This window comes from Rhododendron vialii, chromosome 10a (genome assembly GCF_030253575.1).
Source record: "Rhododendron vialii isolate Sample 1 chromosome 10a, ASM3025357v1".
NCBI classification, from domain to species: domain Eukaryota; kingdom Viridiplantae; phylum Streptophyta; class Magnoliopsida; order Ericales; family Ericaceae; genus Rhododendron; species Rhododendron vialii.
Genome location: NC_080566.1, coordinates 34,187,101 through 34,210,577, shown reverse-complemented (window position 1 = coordinate 34,210,577; position 23,477 = coordinate 34,187,101). Strand labels below are relative to the sequence as shown.

The following is a 23,477-nucleotide window of genomic DNA, read 5'->3' as shown; positions in this document are numbered from 1 at the left end:
GGCCCCACAAAAAATCTGTGCACAAAATCTGTGTGTGTAGCATTACTGATTTCCTTATTATTGGAAGCGTGCTCAGAGTTTAACTTATATTTTATTTTCCCATAATTTGATGAAGAAAATACTTGGTGTAGGCTCCGTTTCAGAAATCTTTCTAAAAAATAAGCAGCTTATTTCACATTTTCAAACTAAAAAATAATGTAAATGAAAAATATTCTTTTAATTTTTTTTTTGCATCATATAAAAGATCTCATCGAGATCTTTCAAATAAGATTCATAATGCATATTTTTAGATTTTAATAAACTCATAATTTTTGAGCTTGAAATTGCCTTCTTAAAAAATAAGGACCTTTTTTAAGTTCTGAAACGGGGCCTTGAAGTATTACGAGAATCAAGTTTCCCACCATATAAATTTTTTTTTTTTTTGAACATCAACAAAATTCAACCATGAACTCCAAAAGGAATTTCGTAAGTTAGATTGAGAAAACTAATAAAGGTGAACTATATATCGTCTTCACTCTTCGTTGTAGCTTTGTCAAGGACATCTTTATCTTCCTACATCAAACTCTGAGGGTAGGTGTTTGGGCATGTATTGTAATATTTGGACATTTTAGGCTCACTGGTGTTTAGGGTTATGCCTGTTAGCTGTGTTTGGACTTGTCTCAATTGGCCGTATTGTCCAACTTTTTGTTAGATTCCCTTCCATTTTTCCTATTAATAAAATGCTTTTGCTGATAAAAAAAACGGAATAACGGATTCTTTTGCACATATCTGTTGGTCTTAATCTCCAAGCATGTTTGTCCTTCAAGCAACTCATTACGAGGTTCATGATCATGCACACTTGACATTGTACTTGAAACATCCAAGCATCACTTAGTGCCAAAAAAAATTTTAAACGGGAAAAACGCTACTTATATCGATAAAATTATATACAAATTGCGCGCCCATGGGCATCGGTGAGTGCCCATTCAAGACCCTTTTAAGGCAAACAAATGTGATCTCCTTCTCATCTTCTTTTCCATTGTTCCTCTTAAGTGATGCTACAATGGCCACATTTTCCAAGGCAGCATTGCTTGCTTACCAATCACTAATAGTTCATACCTATCAGTTGATCTTTTTAAAAATTAGCCCACACCAATTTATTGAAACACAAAGCTCGGTTCGATAAATTTATTTCAGATAATAAAATAATTTTGGTAAGACCACATACACGTTCGCAAAACACTACACACTATTAGGATTCGTGTTTGTGGCTTTATAATTCTAACAAGTCCAAAACTACACCCAGCGCACACACTCAAATGAACAAACAGTCGCATAAGAGCAATAACAAGGTACACGAAAAGTTTTCTCGGATGTCCCTGAAAGAAAAATGAATAATTCAGATTCAGTTTGATGTTTTGGCCGTTCTATATGTAAAAAGTGAATCTCAATCGTTAATTTCACTTTCGGTTGGAACATTTCGGCTCCCATATGCGCGTGTACCACGCACTCGTGTCTATGAATTGGAAGGGGAATTTGATACTAGAAAATATTTGCAACGGCTAGTTATGAATTGGAAGGGGAATTTGTTAAGTCGTACACAGTACTCCTATATATTAGAGCATCTCCAACGACCTTAGCTGTTAAGTTTCTCTCTCTTCTCCCTCTCTCTCGTCTCTCCCCGCTATAGCCTTGTACCTTGTCTACGTCGTCTACGGGCATCGCGTCTACAAGCATCGTCGTCTACGGCGTCTACCTTGTCCGCCGTCGCCTTCGATCGTCATCGTCGTCTACCTCGTTGTTTACCAGAATCGTCGTCTACGATCGTCATCGGCGAACATATCTACCTCGTCAGAGTCAACGTCGGCGTCATTGTCATCGTCGTGGTCGCCATCAAAACCTAATGTCAGTCTCTGCTCTACCTTTACCCTCTCTGTAATGTCTTCTCCGTAGAGAATTGGGGATTTTTGTTTGATTGCAAACCCTAATCTCACTCACGGCTAGACTGTTGGGAGTTACGTTTATTTAGTGGCTAGCTATTGGAGAAGATGGTACTTTTCCTAAGCATTATGAATATTTTGATTGCATCTCTGAGACACCGACACACTCGTCTCCACCGCCGCCATTGAAACTCCAATCTGTCTTCGGCGAAGAAAACTCCGTCGGCCACTATGCAGAGAATGTCCTCACTAACGTGCACGAAACTAACCTTGTGCACTGTATCAGCAATCCTCCTACAAGTCATCGGTCTCTCACTCTTTGTTCTAGGGTTTTTCCCCGTCAAACCCACTCTCTCCGGTTTCAGGTACCCACTTTCCACTCCTACCCCAGTAATTTTTTTTTGGCCGCACGATAAGATGTTAGTATGTCAGTAGTCAATTAGGAATTTTTTTTTTATACAACGGTTATTTGTAATGCCCTCTCATCTCACATGATGTGGGTCCCATGTATGTGTGGATCCCACCCCATGTGCGAGAGGCGTTACAAATAATAGTTGCATTGAAAATTTTCTCGTCAATTAGATTACTAGATTACTACAAAGGGGCCGATTGTCGCTCTATCTGCTCGAACCCACGACCTCACCCTTAGGACTCAAACCGAAGGGGAAAGACCAATCCTACCCCCTGTTTGCTTCCTTAGAAAATTGTAGTGTAAAAGGAAAAGAAAAAAAATGAAGCTTGATTTCAAATTATCCTGCATTTTGTTAGGGTCCGTTTTTAAAGTGACAATGATAAGAAAAAAAAAATGCCAGAAACAGAAAAAAGGACATTTTTCTGAATGAAAGCAATTCTTGCTGAAAATGCAAGAAATTTTAATTTTGTTTCCTATCGTGATGTATGGGTCTAAGTCACATAATGCGTGGGCGGGTGCGCGAGGTGAAAACGTCTTTTGAAAACCTCCCAAAAAATGAAAATTTGTGAGTGTAAGGATTGAGAGTGTGAGCAGACTATTAAGATTATGTGACTAAGGTATGGATGGTAAAGGTAAGTTAGGAACTATAGATATTTTCTTGTGTCTTAAGAAAAATTTCATTTTAATTAAATGCACCGTTAACCTTATTCTCTTTCACTTCACTTTTTCTCATTTTTACTTTCCAGAATGATTTTCTTTCTAATCGTACTGACCCTTAGCTTCCTTGTAATTTGATTTTTTGCTGTTTTTGATTGTTGTAGTGGCCCGGAGAGCTTTCAACCACCTGGGTGTGATTCAGTTGAAGATCCGAATGTGTCGAATCTGCATCCTGATCAGCTCAAGTCCTTGTACCAGGTTAGTTTTTTGTCTCTTTGTGGTTTGAATATTGGATCAGATTTAACGGTTGTTGGAAATGGTTTGATAGAGAGGTATAAGAGTGGGGCATACTCTCCAGATTGTTTGGCAGTGTATAGTTTGTGTACTTATTTACCATTTGGAGTTGTGTTTGTTTATTAGACCATTTCCAGCCTTCAATTAAACTTCCACTCAAAATTTTCAATTTGAGTGTTTCATGTCAAATGAAGTTTTTAGAAACTTTGATTTGAAGGATTTCGCTTCATTTGATTGACAGTGCGTGAAAAGCTTCATTTGGTATGAAGCGCTCCACTGGGCAAACTCAAATTTATTCATGGCACATTTGTTAAATTGGAGATAGAAAATGCCTTCCAAAATTTGCTTAAAGATTCAAGTCTCTGGGGATTTGAGTGAACTCAATTTGATGTTTGTATAGTCAAGCAGGGGAGAGAGTTTTGATGGCCTTTTATTCTCACTCGAATTGGAGTTTGATTGGAGATTTGAGTAGGGACTTGTTTAAACTTGAAAAAGGCTTAGATTATGGCCTGAAGAAGAGACCTCGATGGCTGTGGAAACTGAAATCTAGGAAATTTCGACCGAAACCATGGTTTTTTTCCCCAAGTAGAAACCACTGAAACCTTCAAAAACTTCAGTTTCGAGGGTTCCGAAGGGGGATATGCCGAAATGTTTGAAACGAAGAAGAAAAAATGGGTTATTGTGACTTTCAGGCTTTAATAAACCTGACGGGCCAAACCCACTTGTCGTATTGAACATGGATCGTTCGATTCATCCATTCAACAAGTTCGAACCGTTTAGGTAGTGAATGGAACGAATCGATCAATTCGAATCACGAATTGTGCAATTTTGACTACGGAGCTTTCAACTGCCTCCATTATTGCTGTGCAGCCTTTCCTCAAGTTCATAGAGTTGGGTCTGACGTTTACCCACAATAGAGGGGCCACCTCGAGGCCTGCGATGATCTTTATAGTTTGAGCAGAGTTAGCTCAGCTCTCGTTTTTGCACTTGTTAGGAGTCGTGACGAGCTAAAGCTTCCTTGAGCCAGCCGACCTAGTTGAGATGCTTGAACGGAGCTCCAAGCCTACAGTTGCCGAAGCCGACCTAGTTATGCCATCCATAAGGAAAGGCACTGTTGATGAAAAGCCAGTAGCCTAAAAGTTCCATGCTGTCATGTCTAAAGTAAAAAAGAACACTCCAAGCTTATGCACATCCGTGTTCTTGGTTGTCAAGCATGGCGATTTGGGTTTGAACTTGAGGGGTACTACCAGAAGTTGGATCACTACCCTTTGCATCACTCTTAGAACCTTTTACGTAGAAACCAATACCCAGTGAAAGTGAAAGCATTTTGTTGCTTAGAGTTAGTTTTTATTTTTTCTACTATAAACCTGGAACTGGAAGAGATCTCTGTCCCATATTGCTACAGCTTCTAATGTTTATCGATCTTCAGTTTAACGTTGTGTTTGTAATGCAGGAGCTATATGAGATCCCCCCTTCATTTGACCGATTAGTCTTGATGGTATGTGGTTTAATTTTCATGTGTATAATATTCCTACTTTCGATCTTTTATAGAGGATAACCATCAATATGTGATGACATAGGTTATTGATGGTCTTCCAGCAGAGTTTGTGCTTGGAAGGGATGACCGACCTCCTTCCATGGTTATGAAGGAAGTAATGCCATATACGCAGTCGTTGCTGGCTAGTGGAATGGCATTTGGGTACCATGCGAGGGCTGCTCCTCCAACTGTTACGATGCCCCGATTGAAGGTGAGGTTTTACCATTTTGGCGAATATGCTTCAATTGATTCAGTCTGAGGCAATTTGTCCCTCACCCTGTTATTTTGTTGTAGCAGGCTATGGTGTCGGGGGCAATTGGTGGATTCTTGGATGTGGCTTTCAATTTCAACACACAAGCTCTTTTGGATGACAATCTTATACGTCAGCTTTCAAAATTGTGTTTTACATTATATATCATTTGACCTTGGGCTATGAAGCACAAAGACTCTGAAACTAGTCGAGTATGGGTATCGGATACGTATCGGATATTGATACACGCCCAATATGTATCAAACATGTTTTGGATGCGCGAGGGATATGTTGGGGTATACGGCTTGGGTGAAAATGAATTTTTTTAAAGAATCTAAGTAAAAGTAAATTAAGTAATAAGGGGAAACCTGGAATAATAGTACAAACACAAGTAAAAATGAAAGAATCAAGTAAAGATTCATAAGTTCTCTCTCTCTCTCTCTCTCTCTCTCTCTCTCTCTCTCTCTCTCTCTCTCTCTCTCTCTCTCATGCATATACACTCCCTCTAAATATTCGTAGATTTTGTGTAAATTGTAATATACAGTTACTACTGTATATTCATATATATAGTGTTCTTACATTGCATAGTTGTAAATATACACTATATATTCTTATATAGTCTTTTAATACACTGTTTGTATACACAGTATGTTATATATACAACATAACATACACTGAATTTTGGAATTGACTTGCGCTTAATGCTTGGTATTTGCAATCCAGCTGCTCTTTTATTTCTTATGGCTTCATTTGTATGCGTAGTAGTAGACTAATAATTGTAAAAATGTATAATTTACACAGACGCATCCGTATCCCTTTTTTTTTCCTATCATCGTATCATGTTGTAGCTGTATCCTGTATTCGTATCTGTGCTTCATAGACCTTGGGTAAGTTTGATTGGTATGTGCATTTTGAATATGTTCTGGTGCAGGTCAATTCTTTAATATTGGTTGGCAAATGGTGATGCTTGGTGATGAAACATGGCTCAAGTTGTTTCCAGGATTATTCACAAGGCACGATGGAGTTAGTAGTTTCTATGTAAGTTGTTTCCAGGAAAAAACAGTTTGATTTGTTCTCATTTGGATTGTCACAGTTCTCTCAAGATGGTTATACCTTGTATTTTCCCCTTTCCTATGAAGTGTTAAATTGTTGCAAAAATTCAACAATATAAATTAAGTTCAAGATTTGCTGAAAATTTTCAAAAATTAACCACTTTTACACACATAAATTGTTGTACGTTGTGCTTTTATTCGTAGTGGAAGTAGTACCGTATATTATCTTATAACCAATTTAAGTTCTATACAATCTTGAATCCGAACCACCCATTAATTTTTATTTTTCATTCGTTATCTTTGTTTATCTCTTGCTTTTTGCTTTTTATATTGCATGAAAGCTTTTGGAAGACAACAACGTTTTTTTGCTGTATTTGTTCACGGACAAAAGTAGTTTTGACTTTTGAGTACCTCTAACCAGGGATGTACTTGATTGTCAAAAAATACTTAATTTGGTGTAAGAATTTTTGTGTGCGGTGATAGAATCATAGAACACCCACTCATGTTAAATCTCATATAAGGCTTCAATCGCATTATATTGGCCCTGTATGTGATCTCATACTCCATAAACTTGTCTGATATTCGGCTGAAGTACTTAACTGAGAACATATCATAGCAGAAATGGGTTTTTCCTCTCATTTGCAAGGTCAATTTGGAAGAAGCACCCATATATATTACTGATTGTCTGAAAAATTGCTCCATTCAACAAATGCCTTGACAATCCTAGGTCTTTGATACACAATGCTTGGACCACCAGCGCAACTTGGACCAGTAATCTGAAAAAGTTGGGTTCTCTTCAATCGTAAGAATCTCTGTCACCTATCCCATGACACCATAAAACATTGGTCCAGATACTTCACTTTCCCTTTCATCGACTCCATATCTAACATTTTTGGTGGTGTTCTAATTTTTTCCTTGTTAGTTAGTAATGTCTGAGATATTGTTATTGTTTGCTACTTTGCTGTGTCGATCCTTGTCAATGCTTCTATGATTTAGCTAACTATTATTATGCATTTCTTTGAGATGTCAGGGCATGAAGATTGTTTGATAACCAAATTAAACCGAACCTTACGTCCCAATCATTTGGGTCGGCTACATGAATCCGTTTCCTCTATTGAGCTCTGTTAAGGGCCACTTGGGGTTGGCATGAAGATTGTTTGATAACTTACAGAAACTGCTCACATTTCTTCAAATCATGATTTTTGTTGTGTACCTTTACATAGGTTAAGGATACTGTACAAGTGGATTATAATGTTTCTCGGCACTTGGGTGATGAGCTTAACAGGACTGACTGGAATCTTCTGGTAATTAATGTCCTTTTAGTTGCCAATAATGTCTCTCCGACCTGTTTCATTTCCAGAGCGTGTCTCTAAACTTCAGATTGTCGTGATAGAGCATGTACATTAATACTCACAAATAGATGGATAAGGATATGATTGTAATTTCTCAACATTAGCATCTGAAGTGAATTTTTTTTTTTAAACGGCAGCATCTGAAGTGATGCTAAAGCTTTTGAGCCATATTTTACTTCGTAATCTAATCCAAAACAACCTCTTCTTGGTCAAGAGTCTAGGGTTTCCATTTATTCAGGTCATCATTGATTGTTTGATTTTCATTGCATGACATTGGTACTCACTTCTTCACAAACCATATCTATGTGATTTTGAGCTTGTAGGGCATTTAATATAGGGCAAAATTTCGTAGTTGTCTCTCTAATTTTACAGTTGTCTCAATTTCGTCCCTCTAGTTTCAATTGTCTCAATTTCATCCCTGTAGTTTGTTTTACGTTCCAAATTGGCAAAATCGTTTAACACCGTTAATGAAACTAATGGAAAAAATATGATTAAAAAATTAAGTGCTCCAATTTTCAATCTGGTTGAACCGGTGCGAAGATCTTATTTTTCTAATCATTTTATCTTAAATGGTCATAATGGATTTTGGCTCTAAGGCCTTTCAATAAGCACCCTAACAGAGCCTTGAAACTAAATAAGGAGTCTTCGGGTGCTCGTTGAAAGGCCTTAGAGCCAAAAATTCATTACGACCATCTAGGATAAAATGATCAAAAAAATAAGATCTTCGCACCGGTTCAACCAGATTGAAAATTGGAGCACTTAATTTTTTAATCATATTTTTTCCATTAGTTTCATTAACGGTGTTAAACGATTTTGCCAATTTGGAACGTAAAACAAACTACAGGGACGAAATTGAGAATTGAAACTAGAGGGACGAAATTGAGACAACCGTAAAACTAGAGGAACGACTACGAAAATTTGCCCTTTAATATATGCGCAAGATTGTAATACTTGGATACTCTCATTGTACTTTTCTTTTTTACGTAGGAAAGAACTTCGCAAGAGGAGGAAGGATTAGGAGTACTCCTAAGAAGAACTCTCAGACACCAACAAGAATGTGGGAGGAGAAATGAAAAGTAAAGAGAGCTACTTAGAAATTTATCCTCAAAACTCTATAGAACTATACCATCTTTATTCTCAACAGTGAAAAGTGAAGCCCGACCTGGGGATCGCGATTGCATCCCATGTGCACGATCCCAGTAATTCCAATAAGGATATTTCTTGAAGGCCTGCCAATAGCTAGAATTTCCCCTTACGAGCGAAAGCTGCAAAACTTTTTCCATCTGATCTGGGGAATAAGAACTGTCCAATATTGTTTGATAGATTTCAGTTTAACTGTAGATACATAGACATGACATTTACATAGTAGTTTCTCCTTTGACTCACCAACATTCACGTTTCTGCCATGACATGATTGTCACTGATGTTGTCATTCCAGATTCTTCATTATCTTGGTTTGGATCATGTTGGGCATAATGGGGGACGCAGTAGGTAACAGCTCTATTGTTTGTCTCACCTTCTTATTATATGTTTACTTTTGTTGATATTGTTCAACTATTTCAGTGTGTTTATGGACTCAAAAGTTAAGGAGATGGATGAAGTGATCAAGATGATCCACTTGAGCACTAAACAGTTTCAAGACAATGATCAAGGGCGGACGCTTCTGGTTTGTGCTACTTCGTTCTGGCTGTTTGCTGTTAGTGGCTTCTAAGTATTATTCTTATCCATGTAGTTGGGGGCTTGCCTTTTAGCATTTAAGTGTGGTGTGGCATAGAAAATGAATGTTGACAAGATCATATGGATATAAATAGGAGGAATTGATGATTGGATCATTTTCGTAACACCCAAGTAGACTACTGGCCAGTAACTTGATTATTAATCCACAAGCCACGACACAAGGTCCAAAATGCTTAAGCCCAAGGTACTAGTAGTAGCCCACGTAGTTTGTTATATATACAAGATCATCCATGTAGATATCTGATGTGGGACAGGGTGTTACAATCTCCTCACCTTTATAGCCCCGCGCCCTAGCATGGGCACTAGAATCACCAAACCAAACCAAGTCCAGGGCCCACATGGTTATGTACACGGATTGCCCTGATCCATTAGTAACAGCCCTGGCCAGTACCTTGATTATAAATCCACAAGCCACATAGCACATAGCTCGAAATGCTTAAGCCCAAGGTACTAGTAGTAGCCCACATGGTTTGTTATATACGCAATATCATCCATGTAGATAATAAGCCCATCCAAGGTGAGGTGACCTCCAGATTCATGATAAATGCGAGTACTAACCTATAATCAGTCATGGTATGAGAATCAGATGATTTTACGCTCAAATAACAAGTGAAATCGTTTTTTGGCCCACATCAACAAAATTAGGTTCTTAAGATTAAACAATTTTAATGCCCATGATTCTGAGAAGATATGTGTGCCAGTGTGTACGACCCTGTTAATATTTGGAGCAATCCAATGTACTCCCTACAATACCAAAATCAATGGACGAATGCACATAATTATTGCATCTCTGTCTGAGACAAAAAAACAACTAACCAACCTGTGGGTTAGAGTAATGTATGATGCAAATCAGATGTATTGTATCTTTCCTTGTTCAAACAAACAACTCGTTGTCCTTTTTTGAGACATGGGCTTTTGGTCTAAGAGCAAGCATACCGCAAGTATGTTGTGTTTAAGGAAAAAACAATAAGTCATTGGGACCACTTTTGCTATTCAAAACATGAAATAGCTAATAGGGCGAGACATGAAGGATTTCTATTTATCTGAACTTGTTTTTCTATTTTTGCATGCGAACTTAAATGAAAGTACGCTTTGGCCCCCACCAAAAGTATAAACTGTATATCTTGTTGTAGAGCTTTATCTGCATCTGCAAATCTACATGTTATCACCTCATTTGTGACTGCACAAGAATACATTTTTTTAACGTATACAGCTTTGATACACCCACCCTGACATTAAGTTATAGGGGTATAGAATTGTCTTCATTATTATGCGATCATGCCTTTGGAATGGTGAACTCTATGCTGTTTTATAGGTTTCTTTTGTCCTCTTCTGTTTTCTTATTATATCAAGTTCCATTGTTTCAGAATCACCAGCCTTGCCCTGATATTGATAACCCACAACTACGACCTTTAACTATGAAAAACATTTCGTGTCAATGCAAAACTGTTTCATTTGATGTTCTGTTTTCGTTGGAAAAGTTCTTAAAAAAATTACCAGTCTTCAAGGTATCACTGCATTCAGCAATTTGATGCTTAGTACATCGAATATAGTAAGTACTAACATTGTGCTGTCTGAATATGTAGATGGTGGTTAGTGATGCCCCACAACTACGGTCTTCAAGTATGAAAACCATTTTCCTGTCAATGCAAGGCTATATTATTTGACTTCTGTTTTCATCGAAATATTTATTAACCAGTCTTGTACATATCAATGAATCCAGCAATTTGATGCTTACTTGGGTGTTTCTCCTATTGAAGGAATCGATTATCGTAAGTACTAACATTCTGTTGTCGGAATCTGTAGATGGTGGCTAGTGATCATGGCATGACTGAAAATGGTAATCATGGGGGGTCTTCATATGAGGAGACTGACTCCTTGGTGCTTCTTGTTGGTCTGAAACCTAAAGCCTCTGATTATCCGTTAGTAACCCGTAGCATGATTCACCAGGTATTTGAATTGTAGATTCTTTATTTATGTTTTACCATCATGGAGCAGTCAATTTCAAATTATTATTTTTTGGGTCATCTACGAGCAATTGTTTTCAATTTTTTTGGAATGGTTGTTTTGTGGTAAAATTGAAATATTGTTTGGTGCCCCTTGAAAAATAAGACTTGATAATTATGAGTAGCCCACATGTATGGTTTGTCAAAATCGCATGATTCGGGATTCACACAAAAGTGATACGAAACTAAAGGTGAATCAAGGTTTATATAGAATTGGTGTCGAATTGTACGATTCATGATTCAATTCCCAATTTGAATAATCATAGTAGAAACTGCAGCTTATGTTGATGGTAAAGAGGCAAGTTTTTTCGCAAGCAAGAGACACTTTGGTTCTGGGGGTGTAACAGAAGGGTTTTAGTAATTGGAATCGTTGTTACGTACGATTTCCAAATTCGAAGCGATGGCGAGAATAGCGTTCTATGAATCGTTGTTGTTCTTGGGGACTTATATTTTTATTTTTTTTCACGAAATGATAATAATGGTTCAAGAGGATGGGGCAGTCTGTTAATTTGTTCGTTATATGGGTGCATTTTTGGAAAGTAAAAAGAAGAAAACACTTGTTATTCTTCGCTCTTTTAAAGTAGATTAACCTTAGCATCGGCAGGAGATAGAAAAGGGCTTGCAATTGCTCCTAGCTTTATATGGTCATGCTTTATGATTGTTTGCATTTTGTTTTGTTTTTCCAGGTTGATATTGCTCCTACACTAGCCCTTCTTTTTGGTGTGCCTATTCCAAAGAACAATGTTGGAATGATGATTGCAGAAGCTTTTGATTCTTTGACAGGTGGGTTTTGTTTGTTTTGTAATTTGTCTTTGTGCTACATTTTTATCATAACATACTGTTTTAAGGATGACAAGGTAGAACATACTAGTGGCTCTAGTACTAAATTAATGTTTCACATGCTCAAAGAAACATTTTTTACCTGGCTTTTGTACATTTTTTACCTGGCTTTTGTACATGAATACATGTAGAGCTGTGGCAAAAAGTGTGATCAAAGTCTTTCGGAAAAAGAAAATATATTATCAACAATCATCTGAATGTTGCAATCTAAATATTTTCCTAGAATATATTTGGGCAAAGTCCACTTATACCTCTTATGGTTTTGGCCATGTGTAGATACACCCCCTCACATTCACTTTGTTGCACCCGCACCCTCTGTGGCCTGTGAATTTGTGCAGACACACCCAATTATGGAAAATGCAAAATCCACTAGCTGAAACGATGAAAAGTCCAATATGCCCTCATCTTCTTCTTGATTCTTCTTCTTCCTTAAATCTTACCAATCCATCCCTTGTAGCAAAAATTGGATCCAATCCGTGGATATTGTAGAGCTTGACAAGTACTAGATCCATACCAAAATTTAAGTCAATCGAAAATGAAAACCTCTTGGCCTAATAGAATTAGGGCAAAGTTTAGTTTGACCCCCTGTGGTTTGGGTCATGTGTGGATACACCCCCTATGGTTCAAAAGTGTGCAATAACACCCTTGTGATTCGTGAAGTGTACACATAACACCCAATTCAACGTCAAGTGTGACGGATGCGCATCAAAAGTCCGATATGCCCTCATCTTCTCCCTTGATTCTTCTTCTTCCTTGAATCTAACCAATCCATCCCATGTACTAAAAATTAGATTTGAATTGTTGATATTGTAGAGTTTTACAAATATGACACCCATACCAAAATTCAAGTCGATCAGAAAGGGAAAACCTCATGGTCGAATCAAATTTATTATGAAGGAAATTTTCAAATTTAAATTTATCATTCATCTTAACAAGAATTAGATCACTGAGTTATTGATGTTTTTGATCAAGTTGATTTTTTATTGAGATGCTCTATTATATGATTAATACATAATGAACGGCTCAGATTAGATTTTGGTTAGATTCAAGAAACATGTGAGATACACCTCCGTTAAAATAGACGGAATTGGGTGTTATGTGCACAATTCACAAACAGCAACGGTGTTGTTGCACACTTTTAAACCATAGGGAATGTATCCGCACATGACCCAAACCACACGAAGTCAAAGTGGACTTTGCCCTAATTTATTATGAAGTAAATTTTCAGATATAAATTTACGGTGATTGAGTTATTGATATCTGATTGACATTGATTTTTTAATTAATACATTATGAACAACTCAAATTAAATTTAAATATATTGGTTGGATTCAAGAGGCGTGTAAGGTACAACTCCGTTAACATGGACGGAATTGGGTGTGTCTACACAAATCTACAAAGCACAGGCGGTGCGAATGCAACAATGTGAATGTGAGGGGGTGTATCCGCACATGGCCCAAACCAAATGGACTTTGCCCAATATATTTCCACCTACAACTGTTTTTTCCTTCAAAACAAGCAAGCGTGAGGTTCAATCAAAGAGAAGAATGAAGGAATCAGTGTTAATACTAAAGTACCCCTTACACATACCATTTGGCATGGTTTTGATATCACTTTTGCCCCTTACACAGACACTGTTTGGCATGGTTTTGCAATTCACTTGCAATTAGATTGTGACATTGTATTGGAGCCAAATTATGCTATTGATTAAACACTTACATTACTTTTGTCTCTTCAGTATAAGGTGCAGTTGAGGGAAATGTTGCAGGTAGTGTTTGTTGAACGTTGTATGGTTCTCTAACTTTGTAGTAATTGGTGGTTATCATATGTGGTTAGGATGAACATAAAAGGTAATAGTAATGTCTTATTTTCTTACTCCTTGCAAAAGTGAAGGGATGCTTTGAGAAAACACTCTATAAGATAACCTCTTGGTATACGATAGAATGTGGAGTGAGATTGTCTGCTCACATCCTGTGAGAACTAGGGATGCGTTGATATAATGAACCAAACGAAACCAAACTGAGCATTATGATTCAATCAACTAGAACCAAACGAAACCAAACTGAGCATTATGACTCAATCAATTGGAGTCGGCTGTGTGAATGCATTTACGTTACTTCTTATGTGTCAAGGACATGTTTAAGGATGCGCTATTAAGGAAGACAATTAAAAGTTCATATTCGGTGTGGACAAGGTTAAGAGGCAACTGAATGTAGTCTAGGAAGTAGACATGAAAGGTTATAAGTAAAGAGTTCAATCTCCCGGCATGGCAAGTTATGTTAGCTATCATAATATCTCTATGCTAGCGGCAAGCCTATATGCTTGCTGATGTCAAATGTTAAGAAGAATGTGTTTGCAGTATTTGTCACATAGCCATTGTTATGGTAAAGATCTCTACAAGCTTGACTAGCCAAACCAAGTTCATCTTCATATTTGACTTGTTTATGGCATGGTCTCAAAATGGAGTTGGAGCTCGGTTTGTTGTTATAGGATTGTATTTCTCAGATATTCAATTCCAGAATGGCAGTTATTGGGGTTGTCAGATGTTAAAAAGAATGTGCTCGTGGTTTTTTGTCTCATATTCTTGTGACAAGTAGTAACCATCGTTATGGTAATGATGGTCTGTCATTTCAAGTACTCTTTGTAACTTGGCTTGTTTAGAGCTTGACTAGCAAAAAAACCAAGTTAATCTTCAAATTTGACTTGTTTATGGCATGGTCTAAAAAATGGAGGTGGAGCACGGTTTGTTGTTATAGGAATGTATTTCTAAGATATTGAATTCCTGAATGGCTGTTATTGGAGTTACAAAAAAATTGTCATTAGGTTCCATGAGGCATGAACTGTCAGATACGCAGATTTACCTTGTTTTACATGATATAATGGTAATAACGTAGACGGTTCAGGGACATTGCATCTAGAACTAGAACAGGATATTTGAAACTGGAAAGTGCTCCTGGATTACTTTGTGGTTGTAGAATACCTACTATTGCTACATAATTCAGCAGGGATGGACAATGATGCATGCTCTGAAATTGTAGATTTAGAGGAAACGATAGGAAAAACATTGTCCACTGATAGTATCTAAATTTACTGTTCTCAATATATACAAGGATGATACCAAAGGCTGAAAAATTCAAAGAGATTGTAACGTTGTTATACTTGTACATTTCAGTCTCTCAGTTCCATTTAATGGTCCCTTTTCACTAATCTGGACATCTCAAAATAGTCTAAATTTTGTACAATATTCTTCCTGATGATTTTGAATATTGTCTACGTTAACGTATTTGAGATCTTTTGAATGGTAGAATAAAATATCTATTTTTTTGGGCAAAAATTCAATTATTTGTTGACCCGTTTCAAGGGTATGATTGCCGAAAAAGGACAATTAAAGTGGTATGAAGGGATTAGTGGATTTATTCTCATGGGAAGTTAGGGGGTAGAGTATCTGGTTGTTGTTTTACTCGGATCACATTCAACTTCATAGTATTTGACCTGTATAATTTTGTACTTCTCTTCTACAGATGACCAACAACTGAGAATATTAGAGTTGAATTCGTGGCAGTTACTCAGATTACTTCAAGTACAGATACCTGGTTTATCTTGTGGAAGTTTGTCATGTGATGTACTCAGCAATGATCAGTGGCCGGGGATCACCGAATGCAATGGTAGCTATGAGGAGATGCTTTGTTGCTTGTTTGCAAATGCTGTTGTTCTGCACAAATCATGGAAGTCTAAAAGAATCTCTCGGTAGTTATGTATGACTAATATTTACTGTCTATTGTAGCCACATAAATTTAGAGAAATGTTGACGCCTTGTTTCTTTTATGTTACATATAGGTCTAATAGTGGGGATGAGTATCACATGACTGTTTTGGCATATGATAATTTTCTAGGCGCTGCAAGCAAGTGGTTATCAGGAAGAGCGACTTATGTATGTGTCTCCTCTTTCAACAGGACTGTGTTTTGATCCATTTTCATTTCAAATACAGACAGGCTATGATGACAAGTACATTTATTGGATTCCTATATACATTGCTTTCTTATTCCTTCTTTGCACCTTTTCTTAACATAATGCAGAAACCTGCTGGAGTACTTATTGCTGGAGTTGCTGCAATGGTCTTCTCATGCTTGGTATTCATAGGGCTTCTTTTTCGGCTGGACCAAGAAGTTTACCCCTGCAAAGTTCGTCATCTTTCTGACGTGAAGGACATTGTGCTTAAGTGCCATTTTGATGAGACTTATGTTTTGGCTATCATCTTCATACTTGTTTTGAGTATGGGATCTAGTTCTATGGTTGAGGAAGAGCAATATATATGGCATTTCTTAACATCCACATTTTATTTGGTTTTACTCCGCAAAGCAGTTCAGTCCCTTATAGCAAGAACCAGACAAAATTTGTTTTCCTTGATTAAAGAACAAAACAGAAGCAGCTATATTCAAGTATCTTCTATTATTCTTATTCTCATTACTGGGAGGATTATGAGAGGATGGCATCAGGGTGGTGTTAACTGGGCTCATCTTCCGGACATTTCAAAGTGGCTTGAGCAAGCAGGAAGATGTTATGTAAAATCTATTCAGCTGGTTTCATGGGTTCTCATAATGAGCTTAGGCGTATATTCTCTTTTTTCATTGCAGTCAAAGAAATATTCTGCTATGGTTATTGGACTCACATTTCTAGTCCCAGGGGCGTTGGTTATGCAACATATCATAGAATACCAGGATACTTCATTTGCAGCATCGAGTTCTGGTTCTAACTCAACGGTGCAAATAATTTATACACTTCTAGGGGTTTCCACACTAGGGACTTTTTTTGGCGTACCTTGGCTAATGCCAGTTCCAAGCCCCAAGATCTTATCGGTCCATACTGGTAGCTTGTCAAGTAATTTTCTTGCTGATCTCAGAATGAAGTTTTTAGTTGTGGGATTTAGAGATTCTATATATGTCATTGGTTGGGCATACATACATTATTGGTGCCTTCTACAGCTGTTGCTACAACAACCTACAAATTCAATGCCTGTATTATTTCTCCTTGTGCAAATTCTGGCCAGTATGTATTATTGTTCTAAAGGTGGGATATATCTCAAGCAGTGGGTTGAGGTAAGTCTCACTCAGAATATCGGTTGGAATTTTGATTTTTTCTTGGCGTGAGAGCATGTTGAAGTTTAAACTAAACGATACTGGATCCTTTAAAATAGGAGATAGTAGTAGCGTTAATAATTTCTCAATGTTTGCGAACAGTATGATGTACGAGTATAAGTTTATCATGCTTGGTGCAATTACTGAAACCCCAGCCTTTTATGCACTTGAAAGTTACAAGTCTGAGGGCAGCATGTGCAAATAAAGCTGGCCGTGGGACCACAGTTGTTATGGTGTTTGTGGAGAAAGTTAAATATGGAAAGTTGACATATGTTCCCTCTAAAGTCTAAACCATTCATCTTCTAAGGAAATTTTTGTTGCTTAAAAAGAGTTGTACAAATGGAAAGTTAAATATGTTCCCTCTAAACCATTGGTTGTAGTCTTTTATATGCTATTCAGTTTCGCATATGTTATAAGGCAATTAAACATGGAGGACATCTGGTGTTTTCTGTCTTGGCTTCACAGTTTCTCATTGAATATGGATTAGGACACTTCGGTACATTTTCAGTTTTCATTTACCATAGCTACACTGTGAAGTTGATTAAGCATATTTTCCTAATGCTACATACTTCCACTGTACACTTTTGTTTGTACAAGGCTTATAAGATCTTGGTTTAGGGGCTTCCAACCTGTACCTCTAATCATTTGGGAGGTCAGGGTTCATTTAGTTCATAGGGATCACTAACTAGGTGAGTTGATAATCATGTTATGCAAAAATTTTGACACATGAACACACATGCTTGTGCATAAGGGCGTGTACTCATGCATGCCAATCTCTGATGAATGATTCAGCTTTTTAACAAATTACGATGAATGACTTGGATGTGTTCCAAACCTTATAAGTGGTTATGAAGAGACACTGAAGGTGGCTACTTTTGATTTGTTTTTCTTGTTTGATCTTATTTGGGTTTTTCGTTGGCTTATATTAGTCTATTAGATATTATATAATATCTCCTTGAGTGTTGTAGTTGTTGACACTGGCCCGGGCCCATGTTGGGTTTGATTTAATTACCACCTATATATGTGCTCCGTGCCAATAATCTGGTTTGCAATAAATCGAAGTGCATTTAAGCGCTAACTGTGCATACTTCTCTTTGGTTTTCCTAGGTTGCTGGACTATACTATTTGGGACTGGCGGGGCATTTTGCTCTTGGTAACACCAATACCCTTGCTACTATTGATGTTGCTGGAGCTTTCATTGTAATTCCTCGGTTCCTAACCTGACAGTGCTGATTAACTACGACTTTTGGTGCTCAAACCTTTCTAATTCATTTGTTGGAAAAAATCTGTAGGCTTAATTATTTTTCACCTGATTTTTTCTGTTCGCAGGGCATTTCAAGCCACTCCACATTGCTTTCTGGCATCTTAATGTTCATAATCACTTATGCATCTCCCATGCTAGCGCTTCTTAGCATGGTGATGTATATGGCCATAAAGGAGACATGTGCTCCTGTGAATGCACAGGATGTAGATATTGGGCATTTTCTGAAGATGACTGTGAGCTTTCCTTGTCTGGTTCCACTGGGTTTGAATTCCGCTATTCTGGTTGCATACACCATTGTTTTGCTGCTAATGAGGAATCATTTATTTGTATGGAGTGTCTTCTCTCCAAAGTAAGTCTTACTTAGATGAATAACAATAAAAAAAATTTATTTGTAATAAACCAGCATGTGGCATCATGTCCTCGGTGAGGGGCGATTTATGTGTTGTAACTCACCCAGTTGTTTGACATCCTCTGCCGATGGCTTGATTGTAGTCTTGCAAAATGAAGTACCAGCAAATGGCTGATGTTGGAAGCCCGTTCCTTGTCTTCTCTTATCCTTTTCTTTTTTTCTCTCCTTTTCAAATTGCTGTCATCTCTCTCTCTCTCTCTCTCTCTCTCTCTCTCTCTCTCTCTCTCTCTCTCTCTTTGTTGTTTGGTTTGGGGGTGTGTCTGGAGGGGTAAGTGGGGGAAGAGAGTTTGGTGGCATGTGTGTATCTAACTCATTATAATCAAGGTTGTTTCCTCTTTTCAGTGGGAGTGGGTTTTTTTCCCTTTATCCTTATTTACATTCTATTGAACTCCCATTTTGTAGTTGCTGAGCAGATCCTTATTTATGATCTCCTAAAATATGGGTCCTATTTAATCCTTTTAATCAGCTAGAAAACAACAATTTTTAATTTCAAGGGGTCGGTGGCCTTGGTTAAGGCAGTCCTTTAGTGGATCGGCAACAGTAGAGTTACCCATAGTGTCTTTTGCTGCTGTTGCTTTCTTTTACCGACCAATTAGCCAAATATGGATTTTATCAGATAAACTTTGTTGGGAATTAATTTGAGTGCACTCTGGTGCCTCTTTCAACAAGAACTGCAGTTACTGAATCGGGATTCCTACAGATTTATGCATTTTCTCTTTTGATGTCTTTTACATTGAACAAATTTATTTCTTTTGGCGCTAATGATGTTCATTCTTTCCCCAGGTATCTGTATGTCTGTGCCACAACTGCTTGCGTATATATAGGAGTATCTGTTCTGTCTCTAACTGCAATCTATACATCTTTTGTGTTTGCCTTTCGGAGTGGATACATTGCAGTGCTACATCAGAGATGAATCAATTGTGTCCACGGTGTTCCAAAAGCACCTTCAATTCTTCCAGACAAGTACATGTCAACTATTTGTTTCAGGCTTTTTTGGCCCAGAGAAAGTCTTGTAGGAATCAATATGGAGAAGTGCAAAGAAATGGTAAGCATCTTTTCACACATCTATTTCTGGTTTTTCTTTCAGCTGAATTGTAATGATTGTATAGCATTGACTTAACAATTCCTTTTTCACCACCCCAATCCCCGGCTCACATAAAAAACAATAAGGAGAGAGAAAATATGTTATCCAGAAGTTTTGCAGCTTTTAGTTGTGTATTTCCAATTTGATTTAAGATACGTTTTATTTTTTGTAAGAGAGGTTGTTCATCGTCCCGGCCATGTAAAGTCTCTCTTGCCGTCATAGTGCACTGGTTATCCACTTGAGATGATTGCGTTAGGTTCATTAATTTTTCTTTTTGATCCTATCTTAGGTTTTGTTTCGTCCATCTCAAAATTCTTGAGTTGAGCTTTGCAAAAACTTCTCGTTCTTCTATGACGTTTGTCGCGCCTGAAATTCTGACGTCCGCCATGTAAATGGCACATCATGTTTATAGCTTAGCCGCCTCATGTTTATAGCCTAGCTGCCTCATGTTTATAGCCTAGCCGCCTCATGCTTGTGGTCATGGCACATCATGTGACACCTAAGCAACTTAGGTGTCAACACTAGGTTAAGAAAGCCTATAAATAGGATTACTATCTTTAGGTAAGTTCAAGAAATAATAAGGTTAGTTCTACTTCTTGTTAGTAAAAAGGGAGGGGGAAAAATGTTAGATTAGTTCTCCAGTCTAGCCGTGCTTCATATTTTTCAGCCGCCGAACCGCCATTACACCGTCGGGTGTAGATCAATCTAAGATACAACAAGGGTACAAATCAAGTCTCCATCGAGCTCTCAAGAAGTCAAAGGTGAGATACACTGTAGTTATATGATTTTTCTTTATAAAGCTAGCTTGTTTATATGTTTAGAAAAGATGACAGATTTGTTTAAAGCTATACAATGAAAAGTTACAATAATATTTTTCATGTTGAAAGACTGGAAAAAAAAAAAATCAAACGAAGGTACGTTGTAAAGTTAAACTTAGAAAATGTTCTTGGGCTAGACAGAGTCAGAGGAGACAGTTGTCTCGAGTTAGGGGGTAGTTTAAAAGATACTGTAACACATAAGGGGGTTTACAAGGACGGGAAAAATGTGGCACGAGCGGCTAGTGACTTGATCATTTCACAAAAAAAGAGAGTTAGCTCCCCTATTGAAAGTTTAAGCTGTTGGATTGTACATCATATGATTATTTTCTTCAGACTATGCAAGTACTTATGTTATGACTTATGAATTGTTTCCACGGTAAAAACATGTAACTCTAGCACTTGTATCTTAGACTGAGAGTTTGGCCTATGAAACTTAATATTTTTCCAGAGATAATGGAGAACATAAATGGAGCTGCTACTGCCCTAGGATATGTCGGTTGTTTTTTGTAATTATATTGTAAACAAACACTCTGTTTTAAGAATACTCTCGTTTTGCTTAACAATGCAGGCACTTAAGTGGTTTAGTTATGTTTTTGCAAATGATAAGAACGATTAAATTTCTTTTTTTTTAAGAAAGAAGCATGGGTGAGCTTTAGAATTTCCCTAGTATCAAAAAGAAAAAAAAAAGGGTGAGCTTTAGTAATCATCGGCCGGTCATGATGACTCGCCCAACCCTAAGGTTCAGGGTCATGACAAACGACTTAATTATTCCGCAGGAGGCTTTCCTACGTATTCTGCAATTCGATGAAAAGTCAGGTCGTCCCTTATATACAAGGGACGAGTTTTACGAAAGTCTGGGTTAAGATTTTCGAAAACGCGCGAATTGGCCATTTCAAAAGAAAACGACCAAGCATATGGGTCATTTGACTACGTATCTCCAATAGTGGAGAATCATAACTTTTTGGAAAGTTGAACGTTCTTCTGGCCTGAACCAAGCAACATAACGGCTTGCTGTTATCCGCTCTTCCCAATTCCGGCTAAACTACAAGTCTTAAGACGTACCCGGAAATTATGCAGGAATTTAAAGCAATATTTAAATTTACTTACAGACTATCGGTTGTAGGTATGGGAAATAAAGGAGCAAATAATATAAGAAATTGGCAAGTCCAGCAGAGCTCTGGCTTGAAAATATGATAAAGCGTTTGGAACTGCTGCAGAAAATATGGCATAGCTCCGTCTTAAAATGGAAGGATTTTCTATAATTTTTGGGAAAACATGGGCAGTACTCCAGCAGGAACTGAGAGATCGGTTGGAAATGCTGGCTGTAATAAGGCAGAACTCCGGCAGGAATGGGAGATTGCCTGAAAACGTCGGTTGAAACAGGCCAGATCTCCAATTGGAACTGGGAGGTAGCTCAGAAATGTCGGCGGAACTCAGAGAAACGCTCTCTCTCTCCATGGCCTAATCCCTTTTCAGCATCTACGCTATTGCGGCGGCCCGCCATCTGTTACAAACACAGCCAGCAATTCCATCAGTGCCGAAAGTAACCGTACCTCTTCTGCCGGCAATGCCAATTGTGCCTAAAGCCACCTTGCTGCCACTGCCACCCACCCTCTGCCGACACTCCCAAAAGCCCTACCAACCTTGCCAACACCGACTCCGCTGCCCAGCACTCAAATCCCAACCTTGTCAACCATGCCCAAAGCCCCAAGGGTGACACTTCCCCCTGCTCCCAAACACAGCCAGCAATTCCATCAGTGCCGAAAGTAACCGTCCCTCTTCTGCCGGCAATGCCAATTGTGCCTAAAGCCACCTTGCCGCCACTGCCACCCACCCCTCTGCCGACACTCCCAAAAGCCCTACCAACCTTGCCAACACCGACTCCGCTGCCCAGCACTCAAATCCCAACCTTGTCAACCATGCCCAAAGCCCCAAGGGTGACACTTCCCCCTGCTTCCAGCCACTTCACCTCCCAATATTCCCACCACAATCGCTTCGATTCCAACTATTCCCACGACAAAGCCGACCATCCCTTTCCTCTCCACACCCATCAACAAGCAGCCCTCGAGAGACATCATGACCATTTTCATGGTTTACGTTGTCAGTATGAGGCTATGAGCTGACAATATCATGGGGTGTTCATGAAATGTGTTCGGAGTTTTGGTTTGCTTGTTTAGCATTTGAGGAGGCTTGAGCGCATTATCATATTTTTTGTAATCTGGATTTCTGAAGTGTTATGGTCCATGTGTGCGGTAGCTATTTTATTTTTTGAGTTGTTAGTCCTGTTGGTCTATATTGGTATAAATCATTTTGGGTATTAAGTTTATCAGATTCTCTTAATTTGTGGTTGTGATAACAATGGCAGTGACAAGCATATTAGAACGTGCGGTGGGATTTGTCCCCCAAGATTAGCCGCGGAGCGGGTAAGCTGGTTCGGACATCTGGACTATAGCGTGCTGCTTCTGGTCACTTGTTGTGCCATTTTAGAATTAGATAGTCAGCCAGAGCTCTTGGGACAAAGCAGAAAAACAAATAATGGGACAAAGCAGAAAAACAAATAATACTAACATACTGGAAATTCTTAGCATGCCAAGTGTTGGTGTTGGGTATCTAAAGTCTGACTGCGTCGAGTATTCAGAAGCCAACAAAAGATAAATTGAGGCGAGGCGACATGCCGAGACTGGAAAAAAAATAAAGTGCATTTGCGCCG

General features: G+C 38.2%; 1 protein-coding gene across 11 annotated transcripts; it reads left to right on the top strand.

Moving 5' to 3' along the window:
- Positions 1-1,617: 1,617 nt before the first annotated feature.
- Positions 1,618-23,105, top strand: LOC131302398 (GPI ethanolamine phosphate transferase 2). Of its 11 annotated transcripts, none has more exons than XR_009191724.1 (18): positions 1,622-2,284; positions 3,153-3,246; positions 4,736-4,780; positions 4,863-5,030; positions 5,114-5,201; positions 6,001-6,107; positions 7,345-7,425; positions 8,912-8,964; positions 9,037-9,139; positions 11,017-11,160; positions 11,903-11,999; positions 15,578-15,803; positions 15,894-15,987; positions 16,134-17,153; positions 18,300-18,392; positions 18,522-18,805; positions 19,649-19,910; positions 21,985-23,105. XR_009191724.1 is itself a non-coding variant. In XM_058328993.1 (18 exons), the coding sequence occupies exons 2-18, from the start codon at positions 2,151-2,153 to the stop codon at positions 19,776-19,778; spliced, it is 2,961 nt and encodes a 986-aa protein (XP_058184976.1). In that variant the 5' UTR covers positions 1,622-1,884; positions 2,009-2,150; the 3' UTR covers positions 19,779-20,210. The 11 variants fall into 11 exon arrangements, 8 of the variants coding, with proteins under 8 accessions (XP_058184980.1, XP_058184976.1, XP_058184973.1 ...); XR_009191722.1 differs by having other exon boundaries at positions 21,891-23,105; XR_009191723.1 differs by having other exon boundaries at positions 21,877-23,105.
- Positions 23,106-23,477: the final 372 nt, after the last annotated feature.